This window comes from Tribolium castaneum, chromosome 3, assembly GCF_031307605.1.
Source record: "Tribolium castaneum strain GA2 chromosome 3, icTriCast1.1, whole genome shotgun sequence".
Taxonomy (NCBI): Eukaryota; Metazoa; Arthropoda; class Insecta; order Coleoptera; family Tenebrionidae; genus Tribolium; species Tribolium castaneum.
In genome coordinates, this window is record NC_087396.1 from 8,694,867 (window position 1) to 8,709,571 (window position 14,705).

Genomic DNA, 14,705 nt, shown 5'->3' on the forward strand with positions numbered 1-14,705 from the left:
AATAAAAATTAATTGGACAAATGTCACTTCAAAACATCAAACAAAATTTTTCCAAAATATTAATTTAGTCTTTATTGTCTGACTGGGGATAAAAGATTGTGTTGCATAAGGGTCGCACACGTATTTTATCCCCTTAATTAAACTCTCGAACTTCGTTCTCGCGTTTAAACCTTTGCGGGGATAAATTACATTGTAAGACCCTTACAATAAATAACTACCGGGTGCTCAAAAACCGGCGCACCAACTCAATGGTGTGTGGTAGAAAATTGCTTCCATATGAAGATAAAAATAGTAAAAAAATTCTTTGTATTAAAGTTATTGATTAAAACGAATTTTAAATAAATGATAGTGGCAACATTGTCGAACAGTCGTGATTGCAATAGAATTTGATCAACAATAAAAATAAATTATTATTGAAACGGTTTCCTAGGTAATAATTCCCAGTGTTGACACATCTACAAATTGTGATTTTTTGATGAATTAATTTTTTTTTAATTCAAAAAACTGCTAAAGTCTGATAGCAAATTTAAAAATCACAATTCATCATCGTGTTGGGGATCGATTACTTAGTGTGAAACATAAAAACATAAAAAAATAATGAGAACTGAAGAAGTTAACAAAATAAGTTTGTAGCTACCTATTTTTACAAATATGATTTTAAGAATTTTTTCAAGATTTTTCCCGTAATCTATACATGCTTTTTAACAACGTACCAGTGAGTTGGTGCGACAGTTTTTGAGCACTCTGTATAATTCTCAAATCTAAAGAGAATTCAGTTTTCCGTTTTTGTTGCAACCAACTCTAAATAAACACTTAATTAAAATATTTCTCCCGAATTTTTGTTAAGCATTCACCAATTAAATACTTTCACTATCCATTTATTATTTTCACCCGTTTGAAACGGGTTTTCTCTTCTACAATGTAAGCTTTTTGTTGGGTGGTAAACATAATTTCAGAATAATTATAATAAGCAAGAAAATGATGTTTCAAAAATTTATTTTTAAATTTTTGAACGTAAAGCTAAAATTCCACAGCACAACCTGCTCCAATTCTGTTCAATTTCGATCTCATATTATTACCTCCCTAAATCTTTTACATTATTTTAACGCCTAGTATTTTAGTGGTGGGCTGTTTTGTCGCTAGGCTATTTTCTCGGGGGCTATTTTGTCAATGGGCTATTTTGTCGCTGGGCTATTTTGTCGCGGACTCTTTTGTCGGTGCGCCGAGTAATCTCTACAACTTTTTTGCTATTTAAAATATTGCCATACTGTTTTCATTATCCGATAGATCTACTTGATGTTCACAAACTAAAACTACTTTTATTATTTATAAGGTATTGTACTATGTAGGATGGTGAACCAAAGTTATATTTTTCTAAATAAAACACGTTATATATTTTTGTATAATTATTAGATTTTACGTTAAAAAATAATATCACTTTGTATAGACTATTAAAGGTCTATTTCCTTTCGTTTTCGTTTTGTGTTTTGTCACACCCGGTATGTTATCTGGGTGTTTTAATTAAAACTCAAGATTTGCGAAAACTACAAATAAATTTAGAAGGGCGTTTTAATAAAACTAACACAAAGTAACAAAATGTATCCGAATCTTTTAAACAGATCGACTGGATGAAGACATCTTTTAATCTTTATTTTAAAACTTTTTAAATTTAACAAAAAAACAATGAATACGTAAAACCGCTACAATTAAGAGAATTTTATCGCTCTAAATAGATTAAAAACTGAGCAGTTTAGACAAATTGATGTTCTCGTGGTTTAAAGTTGTGTTCTATAAATTTCAGCGACAACAAATAGTATATTATTATACGAGGTTTATCAGATGTTCTATAAAAAGTCTTATAAAACGAGTGTAACATACTATTTTTTCCTACTTTCTATTTTTGTTATTTGTTTTTGTTTAGTTCAACTTATCAAAATCTGTTCCTCTTCCTTTTGTTAATTATTCGGGCTTTATCAATAAACGACTTGACGCTGTTGACAGACCACACACTAAATTACAGTGAGGACTGATAACACCCAGTCCAGTACTGCCAATACAACTCCTAAAAATTTACTGAAAGGAGATGCACAAAAAAAGGGAAAATTGAGGTATTAGATTTACATTACGTACCCGGATTTGGGTTGAACAATACACATAGACATACAACAAAAATTGTATAGAATAAAGTAGCCATTTGGTGATTTTTATGTTCTATTTGGTGATTTTTTTATTCTATCACTGAAAGAATTGAACAAAAATTGCTCGATGTACCTATAAGAGCAAACGTTGTATTAATCACGTAAAGAAAAGTTGGCATTATCTGCTCGTGATTCCTTTCTGAAACTCATCACTCACAGATAATGAACAACTTTTCTTTACTTGTATAATAAACTATTATTTGTTTTTGTGAACTTGTGGAATATTAATAGCTTACTATATTTTTAAACACAACATTGCAGATTCAAATTTTTGAATAAAAATTTTAATTTGTTTTATTGTATTTTTGTAGTCAACCACTTCTATGCAGTTGAATTTCAGAAATCGTTATATTTCTTTGATTTGAGCTTAATTTTTGTAAAAAATGTTTTTCCTAGGAGGGGATTCCGCAAAATAAAACTAACTGTGCCTTATTCTACACATATATTATCAAAACAAAATAATAAATCAAAAAATTAAGGAGAAGTACCCCAATATTTTGTAGAAATATCGGAACAACGTGGGATAGAATATGGCACCTCTTTCTTCTTACATTTAAATTACAATATAACGGCAGTTATTGTCTTGAATTTGTGACTAAAACCCATGAAATCCGAAAATTTCACGAGTTTTATCATAATTATCTATGAATAAGTTACACAACAACGTACTTGCGATAAAATTCATTATAAACTATATATAACAATTTCGAATTATACTTATAACTTAGGTATCTAAAAATTTAATATAATTTTAAAACGTAACATATCTCTGTAATTAGCTTTAAGTTGAACCGATTTGATGGTCAATTAAATAAAAATTGGTCCCTATACTTGAACAGAAAAAAAAAACGCATTCCAACAAACGTCGAACATTCATTTTTCGTAGTTGGTGACTCCCAACTACCAACATTTAAATATTTTGCTCATCAACAAATTACTGACAGTTATGGATTCTAAACGACATTTACTATTATGACATGATATGTACACTGAAGGTATCAAGTGCCGAAAGGTGTTGATGCAACGTCAAAAGCCCCAAATTGGGAATTACTGTACAGTTATTGTCACACCACGTAGCATCGTCCTACTTCTGACGCACATTTAGCTAACATAAATTAAAATAAAAAACAAATAAACGGGAAACTATAGGGTGTTGAGTGAGAATCTAATTGTGCACGTCCTTAGACATTTCGACTAATTCCTGTGGATCGGCATTCAGCCTATCCATCTCAGTGATTTTATCCAGTTCGCCCACGCTAAGAAGGTCTACTAAGCGGGCGCCTATGCAGTCGCACATCACATTGATGGTGGTGCGGAAACGATCCCTAAAACAGAAATTGGTGACACCAAAACATATAATGGGTAAATTCATCCCGTAATTAACCATTTTCCAACAAAACATATAAATCAAGCTATCTGGTGATAAAAATGTTTATTTGAGTTTGCACTTTTTCCACCCAAAAAAGGGCATTTCCAGTGTTACACGCAGAATGTCTGGAATATTGAGGCTTAAAAAAATTTAAAATTAGAAACACTCAATATTTAACGATTTCGGACCTAAGAACGTTACACAGGTGTATACAAATTGGCGCATAAGCTCTTCAGTACGATATAGCACACGTTCCAATAAACAATAGTTTATTAAAAACAAGTTTCATAGGACCAGTATTGAAGCACGAATTCAAGTTACAAAAACGATTACGTTAGTGATTAACGCCACTCGTTTTTGAAATTGAAACTTGTTTTTAAATATACTATTTTGTAATTTGTCCCCTTTTTGGCGTTTTAAAACAAAAATTGTTATTTTGATTGATTTAGTGATTTTTATGACGATTGGTAATGTTTCAATTTTAAAAGTAAAAAATTGATTTAAAATTTTTGTTATATCTGAATTCTCGTACGGATGATAATGGACTGGGAAGAGTGGGGTAATATGATCCCTTGAGGTAAAATAAGCCCTCCAAAAATATACATAACTAATAAAGCGATCTTGGTCATGACTGTAGAATTTTACTTTCCAAGTGTTCTTTATTTACGGATAGCCATGTATGGTCCCTTTAAATGGAGTCGAAAAACAGGCGGTGTGACTTGTTATTGTATAACATTTTGACTTAAGGTAGATACTTTTGAGATGCTATGTTAAAGCTATGTTTTGATACTCAATATGGAATCATGTGTGAACATCCCATTTTAGTTCATAGTAGAATTGCAACAGCGCATTAGAATTTTTTTGAGTGAAAAATAAAGCACAAATTTAGAGTTTCTGTATAAGAAAACAATCCACTGTTAAACTAAATCCCAGCGGCACACATCGACCTAAGAAAACCCACCAGAAACTCTCAATTTGTGCTCCATTTCATTCAAAAAAATACACATGCGCTGTTGCAAAATTCTACTATAAACTACTACTATAATTCTACTATAAACTACTATAAACAGAGAAGTATTAGGGTAAAACGATCCCTTATGTTGTAAATGAGTACTTGGTAAATGTGGGGATAAGCGACGATGAAAATTGAAAATAATTAGAAATGCTCTTCTGCATGTGTATTGAAAGTGAATTCTCGGCGTACTAAAAGACACATTTACTCCATTTGTTAATTGTTATATTTTTTATTTTTACCAAATTTTTGTTTCCTAAAGAACTCTGTCGCCTGTTACAAGAAAGTAAATTACCTTTTTCTGGTATTCATAGAAACTTTACTAAAAATTCTAGCTTAAGAGCTTAGGTATGCATCTGCTATGAATATCAATCAAATAATAATGGTATTATTTCAAGGGATAATTTTACCCATGGCTACGAGACAAAATAATCTTTAGCACTGTGCGTATTTTGTTCTTCGCTATTAAACACCTTTTTGCACGATTGACCTCTATATTTGATTGTTTACCACGCGTGTTTCCAAGACAGTACGTGGTGTTTACGCGTTGGACGTAGCAACCGGTAAACATAATCTACTGTCTTGACAATTATTTTGATATTATTTAATAAATCTTTAAAAAAATGTAAGGATCGTGCAAAAAACGTAATAAGCATCACGAACGTTAAAAGGATTACAATAATTGTCTTCGATCGGTAAGAATTATTGGTCCGTATTTCTATGAGGAAAATTTAAATGGGGAACGTCATTTAAATTTTTTGATAAATTATTTGGAACCACAATTAGAAAATCTACCGCTTGAAATTTGGAGAAACCTATGGTTTCAGCACGATGGAGCTCCGCCTCATAACCAGAGAATAGTGAGACGTTGGCTGAACGATGCATTTGGTGACAAGTGGATCGGAAGGGGCTCTATTAATGCCTGGCCTGCTCGTAGCCCTGATTTAACACCGTTAGATTACTTTCTATGGGGAGCGGTGAAAGAACAAGTTTATGCAACACCGTTTGATGATATGGTCGAGTTACAACACAGAATAACACAGGAGTGCATATCAATTGGCCCAGAGGTTCTGGCACGTGTTCGAAATTCATTTTTACATAGGATCGAAGCTTACGAACAAAGTAATGGTAGTCACATTGAACATCTTTTGTAAACATTTATTAAGTTATATTCTTACTGTTTTCGTTATTCTACTTTTGTTATAAAGTGTTTTACTTTTATTTTTCAAGATTTAATATAATTGTCATTATTTCTCTTGACGTTACTTGACAATTTGTCAAATCGCAAAGGGCGCAAACTTGGATTCACCGTTTTTCATTAATTTGAACATGGATCCAGGCACAAGTGAAAGATGTATTTTGGGTTGCACCTTAATATGTGCCAGGGTCGTCATTTATACTGAATAACCCTGTCTACTGTCTTGACAATTACTTTGATATTATTTAATAAATCTTTAAAAAAATATAAGGATCGTGCAAAAAACGTCATAAGCATCACGAACGTTAAAAGGATTACCGATCTTGGACAATAATTGTCTTCGATCGGTAAAATCGCCTTACCGTTCTTGATGCTTAATATTGTAAAATAGTTATTAATGATCAGATCTCTCATTGAAACTATAAGTTACATCGACTATTATTTCCTTGAAGTGCGTGAATACTTTATAACAGCTAATTTTGAGAGAAAATGCGTTTTAAAACTGCTAATAGCTTTCTCGACCGACCATGCCAAAATGTTTAGACGAAAAGTTAAAAATTTAACACATTATATATCCCATTTAGTTCATAGTAGAATTTGTAACAGCGCATTTGAATTTTTCGGAGTGAAAAATAAAGCACAAATTGAGAGTTTCTGTAAAAGAAAAGAATTCTGTGTTAAACTAAATCTCAACGACACGTTTTGAGCCAAGACAACCCACCAGAAACTCTCAATTTGTGCTCCATTTCACTCCAGAAAATTCAAATGCGCTGATGCAAAATTCTACTATGAACTGAAATGGGATATAATTTATAACACCGTCTCCACCAAATGTTTTTCGTTAAAAAGCACAAAAAATAGCACCACTTTCAATTAAATAGGAATGACAGTAATAAACAGCAACCACACAAGCCCTAGTTGCCATACCAAAGCACATCGCTAAATTTTATTTTATGTAAAGATTCGATTTTTCGAACTTTAATTTTGGTAATTTTTCACAGTTGCACACAAAATTTTGTATGCCACATGGCCGTGAACTATTCATATTCATTCTCATAAAAAGTTTTAGTTTACGGCCTTGTAACATAAATAAATAACCATTAAAAGCATCCAATTTTTTTGTATCAACAGTAAACGAAAAAAAAATGTAGGGGTAGCTAGAGCAAAATAGTTATTAGTGTAAAACAAATTTTATTTAAAAAATGTGTTGTGAATGCGATGACTAATCAACAAGGGTTAACCTGTTTAAAACATTTTCTAACGACGACTCTGGACACGAAAAAGAGGTGGCAAGCAAGAGGAGTACCGTTGATTCAGGATAGCCTGCGCGTTAGGTTGGGCCGTTCTTATACGTGTGAATTAAATTATTTTCAAATTTGAAAACACAATAGGGGGGAAAAATACATTTGGCAATCAGTAACGATGCATTTATTTTGTTTTACTTTTTTCATCTAGTTTTGTGTTCTCTACCAAAAGGTAAATATTCAATTTTTAAATCACATTCAAAATTGTAAAATTGAAGTGCATATTTGAATTAATTTAATTTAAATAAAAAGACAATATTTTGAAACCGGAAGCGGCAATTTAAGAATCAATAATTATAATATTTAAGTGATTTGGTGTTCTGCCCAAAAAATGGCATAATCACATATAATTTTACTTGAACTGTAGTAACTCTATCTCGTACTTTTTGGTCTTTGTTGGAATTCGATTCTTGTGTTGTAAGCATTACACATCGTTTTACGGCTAGTTTGTAACATGGAAATTCTGAAGACAAAGTATTTACACTTTCCCTAAATGTTACAAGCTCTTCGTTAATAACATTTGATAGACAGTAGTTACATAATGTAATCTCTTTCAAATTTGTTTATTCATTTTAATCAGTAGCATCAAAATTAATTGCTTGTTCTGTAAATTCTCGAATATTTTTAATATGTGGCTTCTGTAATAATCCTGCTCAGTCCATTTGCACTTCCGTAACACAGAATCATTTCAGGATTTGTTTGATTTTTCATGATAATGACCCAGTGACACAAGTAGTAAGGCGCACCGGCGATAAAAGATGATTTTGTTATAAAATGATTAAAGAGCAGTAAGAGTGTTGACTACAGGCTATTTTTATCTCATTTTTAGTAAGTAAATGAAACCAATTATTAGGCATTTATTTTTAACCCATTTAAGAAAATAAAAAATAATCTTTGAAACAAAAGAGGAAGAGGGCAGATGGTGCCAACAAATTTTTTTCTGCTTTTGCGTAGAGAATTAGTTTGGTAAAAGACATAATTTAAGGGGTACTACGTTTAAAAAATTTAGATTTAGATTTTTCGTCCCAGATTACTGCACATGTTAGCCCGACCTGCGCCAGCGAAACGAACGCGCATCCTGCTAGACCTTTCGCGACTAGACCGAGGCCTACTTTATTTAGCAAAGGCAAGATTTCATACCACAGTTTTTTTTTTAAATAAATTATTTATACAAAAATTTAAAAAAAATATACAAAATTGACGCCCGTGCTTTGGCAGTTTGATTCAGGGTGTTAATACAAATCGAAAGTTAAAAGTAAAAAATATTCCAATTGTCCTTCGTTTTCGAGTTATTGATACAAATGTAAATAATAAGCTTTATGATATCTTTCTAATTATTTGTGAAACATAATTCATTAGTTGATGTTAGCGATGTTAACATTCATTGAATAATTCTGTCTAGTGCAGAGTATTATTAATTTTCTTCGGTTTTGTATGTTTAAAATGATACGATACTACTACATTAGTACATTCCTGATTTTGTCGATAGTTAAAAGCTCGGTTATAAGTTTGAAGTGTGTATGATAGCTTGATAGAAACGTCGCTGCAGAGGGCAGGGCTTCTGCGGAAAATATTCCAAATCGCATTGTAGCATATTTTGTGGCAACAAATTTGGTAAATTCGCTTTTAATAAAATTTAATGTTTAAATTTAAAATTTTAGTTTCTTATCAATAACTCGATAACGAAAGACAATCGGACAATTTTTCACTCTTAACTTTAGATTTGTTTTAGTCTTCTGAAGCAAATCCTAAAAGCAAGGGCGTCAATTTTGAGACACCCCGTGAAAAAGAAGAAGAAGAAAAAAAATTATTAATTGATGGTAGAACTAAGAAAAAGACCAAGTTCCTTTACTTTTCCACGTCAACAAAATTTATACAATCATCAACATTAAGGGTATTCGAGCTGCAATAGCACTGACATCAATTTCTTCTTATCACTCATTGCAAAAACTAAAAAATTGACGTTTGTCGTCTTCAAACACCATAGAGATAAAACCATCCTAAAGCTAAATTTATATAAAATTAAAATTTTAATTAGTTACGAGTATTATTAGTGAGCTGTCCAAAAAAGGACAGGACACCACGAAGTACCCGAGAAAAAGACAAAAAAATTCCATTGTTTTACCTTTATTACCCTTATTTACCCTTATTAAATCGCAAATTCCCTGCATTGCCAACCAAAGAAAAAACCGAATTTAAATCGAATTCACAAGAGGAAGTCCTAAGCTCAAAATCGCCGATCTTCGATACCGCTCGAAATACAGATCAATTCATCCCCATTTTATATAAAACATCATCGTCACGTATTGAATCAAATCTTCAAACTTCATACAACATACAACCCCAAACCACATTCGCATAAGACATCAAAACTAAACACTTTGACAAGGCCAGACCCCCAAACGGTTACATTAGCACAATTAGTTAATTTTTTTGTGGTAGTAAGAAAAATCTACTGACCAGTGGCCGCTCGTCAGGGGGCGCACTATGGGAACAAAAAAATTCAAAAGCGCAATAAGAAATTGAATATAAAAAACACATGGTCAAAGTAATAAGAAAAAAATTGATTGATGCCTTAGTTAAAATACTTCTAATTATATTTTATAAGATGTCGTCAGAGTTATACTATTCAAAAAATATTTAGTATCAAAGCAGAAAATCAGAATACGTTATGACGCCACTGGTGTGTTTCCATATTTAGGTTAACACGTGTATTTTCTTACTTACGGATGACATTACCGATGAATAAGCAAGCCCTTGTGGATACTTTCTCCTGTATATTTCGACGCAAGAACCAAATTTTAGCCATTTACAGGTAAATTTAAGCCAAATTCACAATTTTTCCCTTTAATCACAATCGTGACGCACGAAGTTTGACGAATATTAACGAAACACTTGGAAATATTTTGAATGAACCAATCAGAGAAGGGGTACCTAAGCGTCAAATTCGCGTACCATCCTTGCCCCACTTGCACATGTTGGCTTCACAACAAATCTTAATTTGGCCAGTCTATACGATATATGGTCGAAGGTTGAAGATATCTGGTCACTAAAGGTCTCACGCGCAGGCTATCCTGAATTAACGATACTCCTCTTGGTTCCCACCTCGTTTTCGTGCCCAGAGTCGTCGTTAAAAAATGTTTTAAACAGGCTACCTCTTGTTGCTTAATCATCGGATTCACAACACATTTTTTAACTAAGACTTTTTTATGAGAATAAATATGGATAGTCCACGGACATGTGGCATACAAAATTTTGTGTGCAACTGTGAAAAATTACCAAAATTAAAGTTTCCATCGAATCTTTACATAAAATTAAATTTAGCGGTGCGCTTTGGTATGGTAACTAGGGCTTGCGTAGTTGCTGTTTATTATTGTCATTCCTATTTAATTGAAAGTGGTGCTGTTTTTTGTGCTTTTTAAGGAAAATGAGCAGTAAAAGTGCGCAAATTCTCTAATATTTATTATCACATATTAATAAATAACGTTCGAATTATCTAATAAAAGCTAATTTTATTCAAGATCATGACCCGTAAAAAAACTCTTTTTTTTACGTTGTCAAGGCTTTATTTTAGCATAAACAAATGTGCTATTTCATGACTCAAAATCAAGAAAAAAAGTGCCGTTTTTTTAAGTACATAAGTCGAAAATGTAAAATGGAATGGCGGTTTTTATTAATACTTTATTTTTAAGAAGATAAAAGACGGTTTATTAGTTTTAATAAAAATGAAAGGTATGTAAATTTAAATATGTACGTGCAAATATTTATTAAATATTAAGTTGGCTTCAAATCAAGGCCTACTACGATTAAAAATTCATATATATGACCACCCTTAACTAAAAAACGAATCGACAAAAAAATTTCTCTTTAACAGTTTCCTTTCCGAAAATCTTTGAAAAAGTAGGGGGTGCCATTTAAAATTTCAAAAAGGGGTGGCTAGCGATTAAGGGATGAAACCTAAAATGTAACTAATGTTGGCTTTGAACTTCTCCCTCGCGATCTTAATCTGTTTTTGCTTGAAAATACATTTGCTCATTGTCAAAAGTTATTGAGACTGGCTCCTTTTAAAATGAAAGCCCTGTATGTATTACTTTCAAATACACCTTGTATTTAATTTGTTTCGACACAAATGAACTAATAAACCAGTTGACGGCCTGAAGAAGTAATAGACGGAGAGAACACGTTACTAAATAATTAATAGTTTCATTTCACTTTGTGTTATAAGCCAGTGTGAGGAAATTTTATGGGGTGGCCATGAGGCCACAACCGATCAGCCGACTCGTTGTAGCGCTCTCGCAATGTTCATATTTATCGATGAAGTGGTCCGTTACAGCGCGTGCATTGGCGTAGTTTACTTGGGGTTTATACAATTAATGTTACCGGTCGCCTACAAAAATCTAATTAAAACATAAATATTATTGTTTTATTATAATTACGGAGTACCCAAGAAAAATTGTGGCAATAAAATAGTCGCTAATTTATTAAGACTGCGGTATATTTGGTGAGATTATTTTCTGAACCAATTTTAAAATAGTCGCTAATATCAGCTTCTGATTGGCTAGTTCAAACCCTGACAAGGCACCTAATTTGACATAATCGTTAAAAAATAACTTCATTTCCTCAATCTTACATGGACGCCAATGAAGATGTTTAATACAGGGGAGCGTAAGTCACTATTACATTTTGAAAATGTTGCGTTTTAATTCAGTGGAAATTAAAATTAAAAACTAAATAAAAATATTTTAATCATTTTCTCTGAGAAATACGCTTGAATAACTGTGATTCTTTCTAAATTCTCGAAAACTGATTCCGTTTTGCGGTTAAAATATCTTTGAATTTCGAAAAAGATCTTTCTACATCACAGCTGGTTACGGGAGTAAATAAAAAGTTTGGTGCTAATGCAAAATATGTCGAAGGTGGTACATTATTCGCGATTTGTTTTAAAACTAGAAAATCAGGATTTCTAGTAACTGCGTCAATTTTTGCATTAAATTGATCTTGTAATGACCATTCTACAGATTTTAACTCTATCAACGTAGACTCAAATTTCTCAACTGTAATGGATAATTTTAAATTTTACGTTTCTAGAAATTTGATCGTAGTTGGAGTATTTGAAAAATTGTTTTCAATAAAATTAAGTTGAGAAACTAAATTTGTGGTTAAAACTAAAGTTTTACATTGTTTAATGCTTTGTGCATCGTCGTTTAAAGCAATAAACAAATGATTTTAATTGATTAAAATTTTTAGAAATTTGCTTCTAACCAAGTACCCCAGCGTGTAACAACAATTGTTGATTCGTCATAAACGTTACGATTTGTATATCGTTTTTAAAGGGCTTTAAAGAAGGATTATTTAGTTATCTACAAAATGTGCTCGAGGTGAAATAGCAGCGAATTTCCCTTTAAAACGTGGTGTAGTTGAAAACATTTCAAGGGCTAAAAATGGTAAATAATTAAAAAAAATATTAATGTCACACCAAAGAATACTTTGAAATGAATTACAATTTCGTAATTTAGTTCTACTGGGTCACTTTTATGCTATTTAAATAAGTACATGAGATAAAAATGTTCTTTTGACTTTTTAGATATTATTAAAATTAGTAGAGAGTGAGGGCGGTTAAAAGTAAAGGTATAATATTAATAGATAAGTGACATTAATTATTTTTTAATTATTTACGAATTACGATTTTTAGCTCTCGAAATGTTACCAAAGGCGATGAACACGCTTCAGAGGGAAATACGGTTCGGTTTCACCTCAGGCGCATTTTGCAGTAATTTTAAATTGCAATAACTTGGTGAGTCTTACAGATAACGAAATGATTTTTGCACCAAAAATTTATTTCAAGTATTAGCTTTATTTCGTCTCGATTATGTGGGAGTCTATCTTTTAAATTAAAAAACTTTCGCGCATCTCGAAAATTTCACTACACAATTATGCAACGTTACAAGAAAATGTAATTTTTTTGGTTTCCCTTTATCAAAACTCAACCTTGTTAAACTGTATAAATCTGCATTTATTGAAAATTTGTTTGATGAAGATATGAGTATGTAAACGCAAAATGTGTCCAATTTTAGGTGTTTGCAAATTTTTAGCTAAAACGTCTTTTCAGCCCCTTCGCGAGGGTTGAAACAAAAAATTCTTTGTCTAAACATTTTTTAATACTCTTTCCTAACTCATATCAACAATGCAAGCTGTTCCACAACATTTCGATTTAAAAGTTTATCTGACTGCAAGCGCGCGCCCATGCACTAACCTTCGCCCATAAGATTTCCTCACACAGGTAATAACACCAAATAAATTTAGAACATTTGAATATGTAAATAGTTTCAGAAATCCTGTTTTAATTTCTGTTTCTGTCAAACAGTTTGTTGGTAAATAATTGTTTGTGTCGCAAAATCCGGTCCGAAATCAGTGAAATAAAGGCATTTCGCTTGCCGGCAATACTCACAAGAGCCAATCGACCGCCAGGATGTTAATTACTTCCTCGGCGGGTAATCCTACCGTATCGAGGACCATCACCATAGTGACGAGGCCAGCTTGTGGGATCCCCGCCGCTCCAATACTTGCCGCCGTTGCCGTCACACTGCAACCCCCCGTCATCAGCAAAACCCACCTCACAACCGCGCGTATTTATTACCAAACGGCCACCGTTTTCCCGAACGACATCTCCACGTTCCTCAGCTGCGCTATGAAGATGGCGGCCACGGCCTCGTACAGCGCCGTGCCGTCCATGTTAATGGTGGCGCCTACGGGGATGACGAAGCGCGTGATGCGTGGGTCGAGCCCCATCTTGTCCAGAGTTTGGATAGTGATGGGCATCGTCGCCGAGCTAGAGGCCGTGCCGAAGGCAGTGGCCAGGACCTGGCTCAGCTGCCCAATCACCTTGAACGGAAGGCGGCGCACAGCGATGAAGTAGATCAGAGAGATGGTGCCGAAGCCGTGCAGCACCAGCCCGAGGAGGACGGTGGCGAAGTAGAAGCTGAGCCGGTGAAGTTGGTCGAGAAAACTGTCCGTCTCGACCATTTTGCTGGCCACGAGGAAGAACACACCCAAGGGGGAAATCCTGCAACGGGAGGGTTAGTCTCAGGCTCTCGAAAGTAGAAACAAACAAGCAAATTATAATAAAATGAAAAAAAAACTTAAGGGGACAAACCTTTTTAATCTTTCGTTTTGTAGCATTAAAGTTCATTGACCAAAATTTTTGTCTACATGATTATATGAATTTGATCACTATTGGGTAAAACACCTAAAATGTTGAATCTTGCAAAGATAAAATGAATCGTTTAGATACATTTTCCATAAACATTTCACAAGATCCAACCTGACCTTGAATGAATTTCTCTTTCGACCATCCAATTTCCAATTTAGTTAGAGATTGGGTTTTCAGAAAAACCAAGTTATCTCCCAAACTATCAACTTTTGGAAAAAAAACTTAAAAGAGTTAAAAAAGTTGTAAAATGAGATGCTGAATGATATTCAGTAATAAAATACAGGGGGTGCTATTTAAAAAATCAAAGTTTACCAAAGTGAATGTCTCACAGTTCGGTGATGTTAGAATGCAAATGTGTGATCTTGTCACTAAAAGATACCTCAGATAGTTATTTACACACGGATAGAGTCCCAA

At 33.0% G+C, this 14,705-nt stretch overlaps 1 protein-coding gene across 2 annotated transcripts in view; it reads right to left on the bottom strand.

Annotated features, from left to right (window-relative positions):
* Positions 1-2,625: 2,625 nt before the first annotated feature.
* LOC655094 (excitatory amino acid transporter 3) overlaps positions 2,626-14,705 on the bottom strand; it is a 52,157-nt gene continuing 40,077 nt past the window's right edge. For both annotated transcript variants that reach the window (XM_015982228.2, XM_008199973.3), the window contains exons 6-8: positions 13,719-14,144; positions 13,530-13,664; positions 2,626-3,523 (exon numbers count right to left, since the gene is read on the bottom strand). In XM_015982228.2, coding sequence (XP_015837714.1) covers positions 3,364-3,523; positions 13,530-13,664; positions 13,719-14,144 — 721 coding nt within the window. In that variant the 3' untranslated portion in view covers positions 2,626-3,363. The remainder of the gene's footprint in view (positions 3,524-13,529; positions 13,665-13,718; positions 14,145-14,705) is intronic.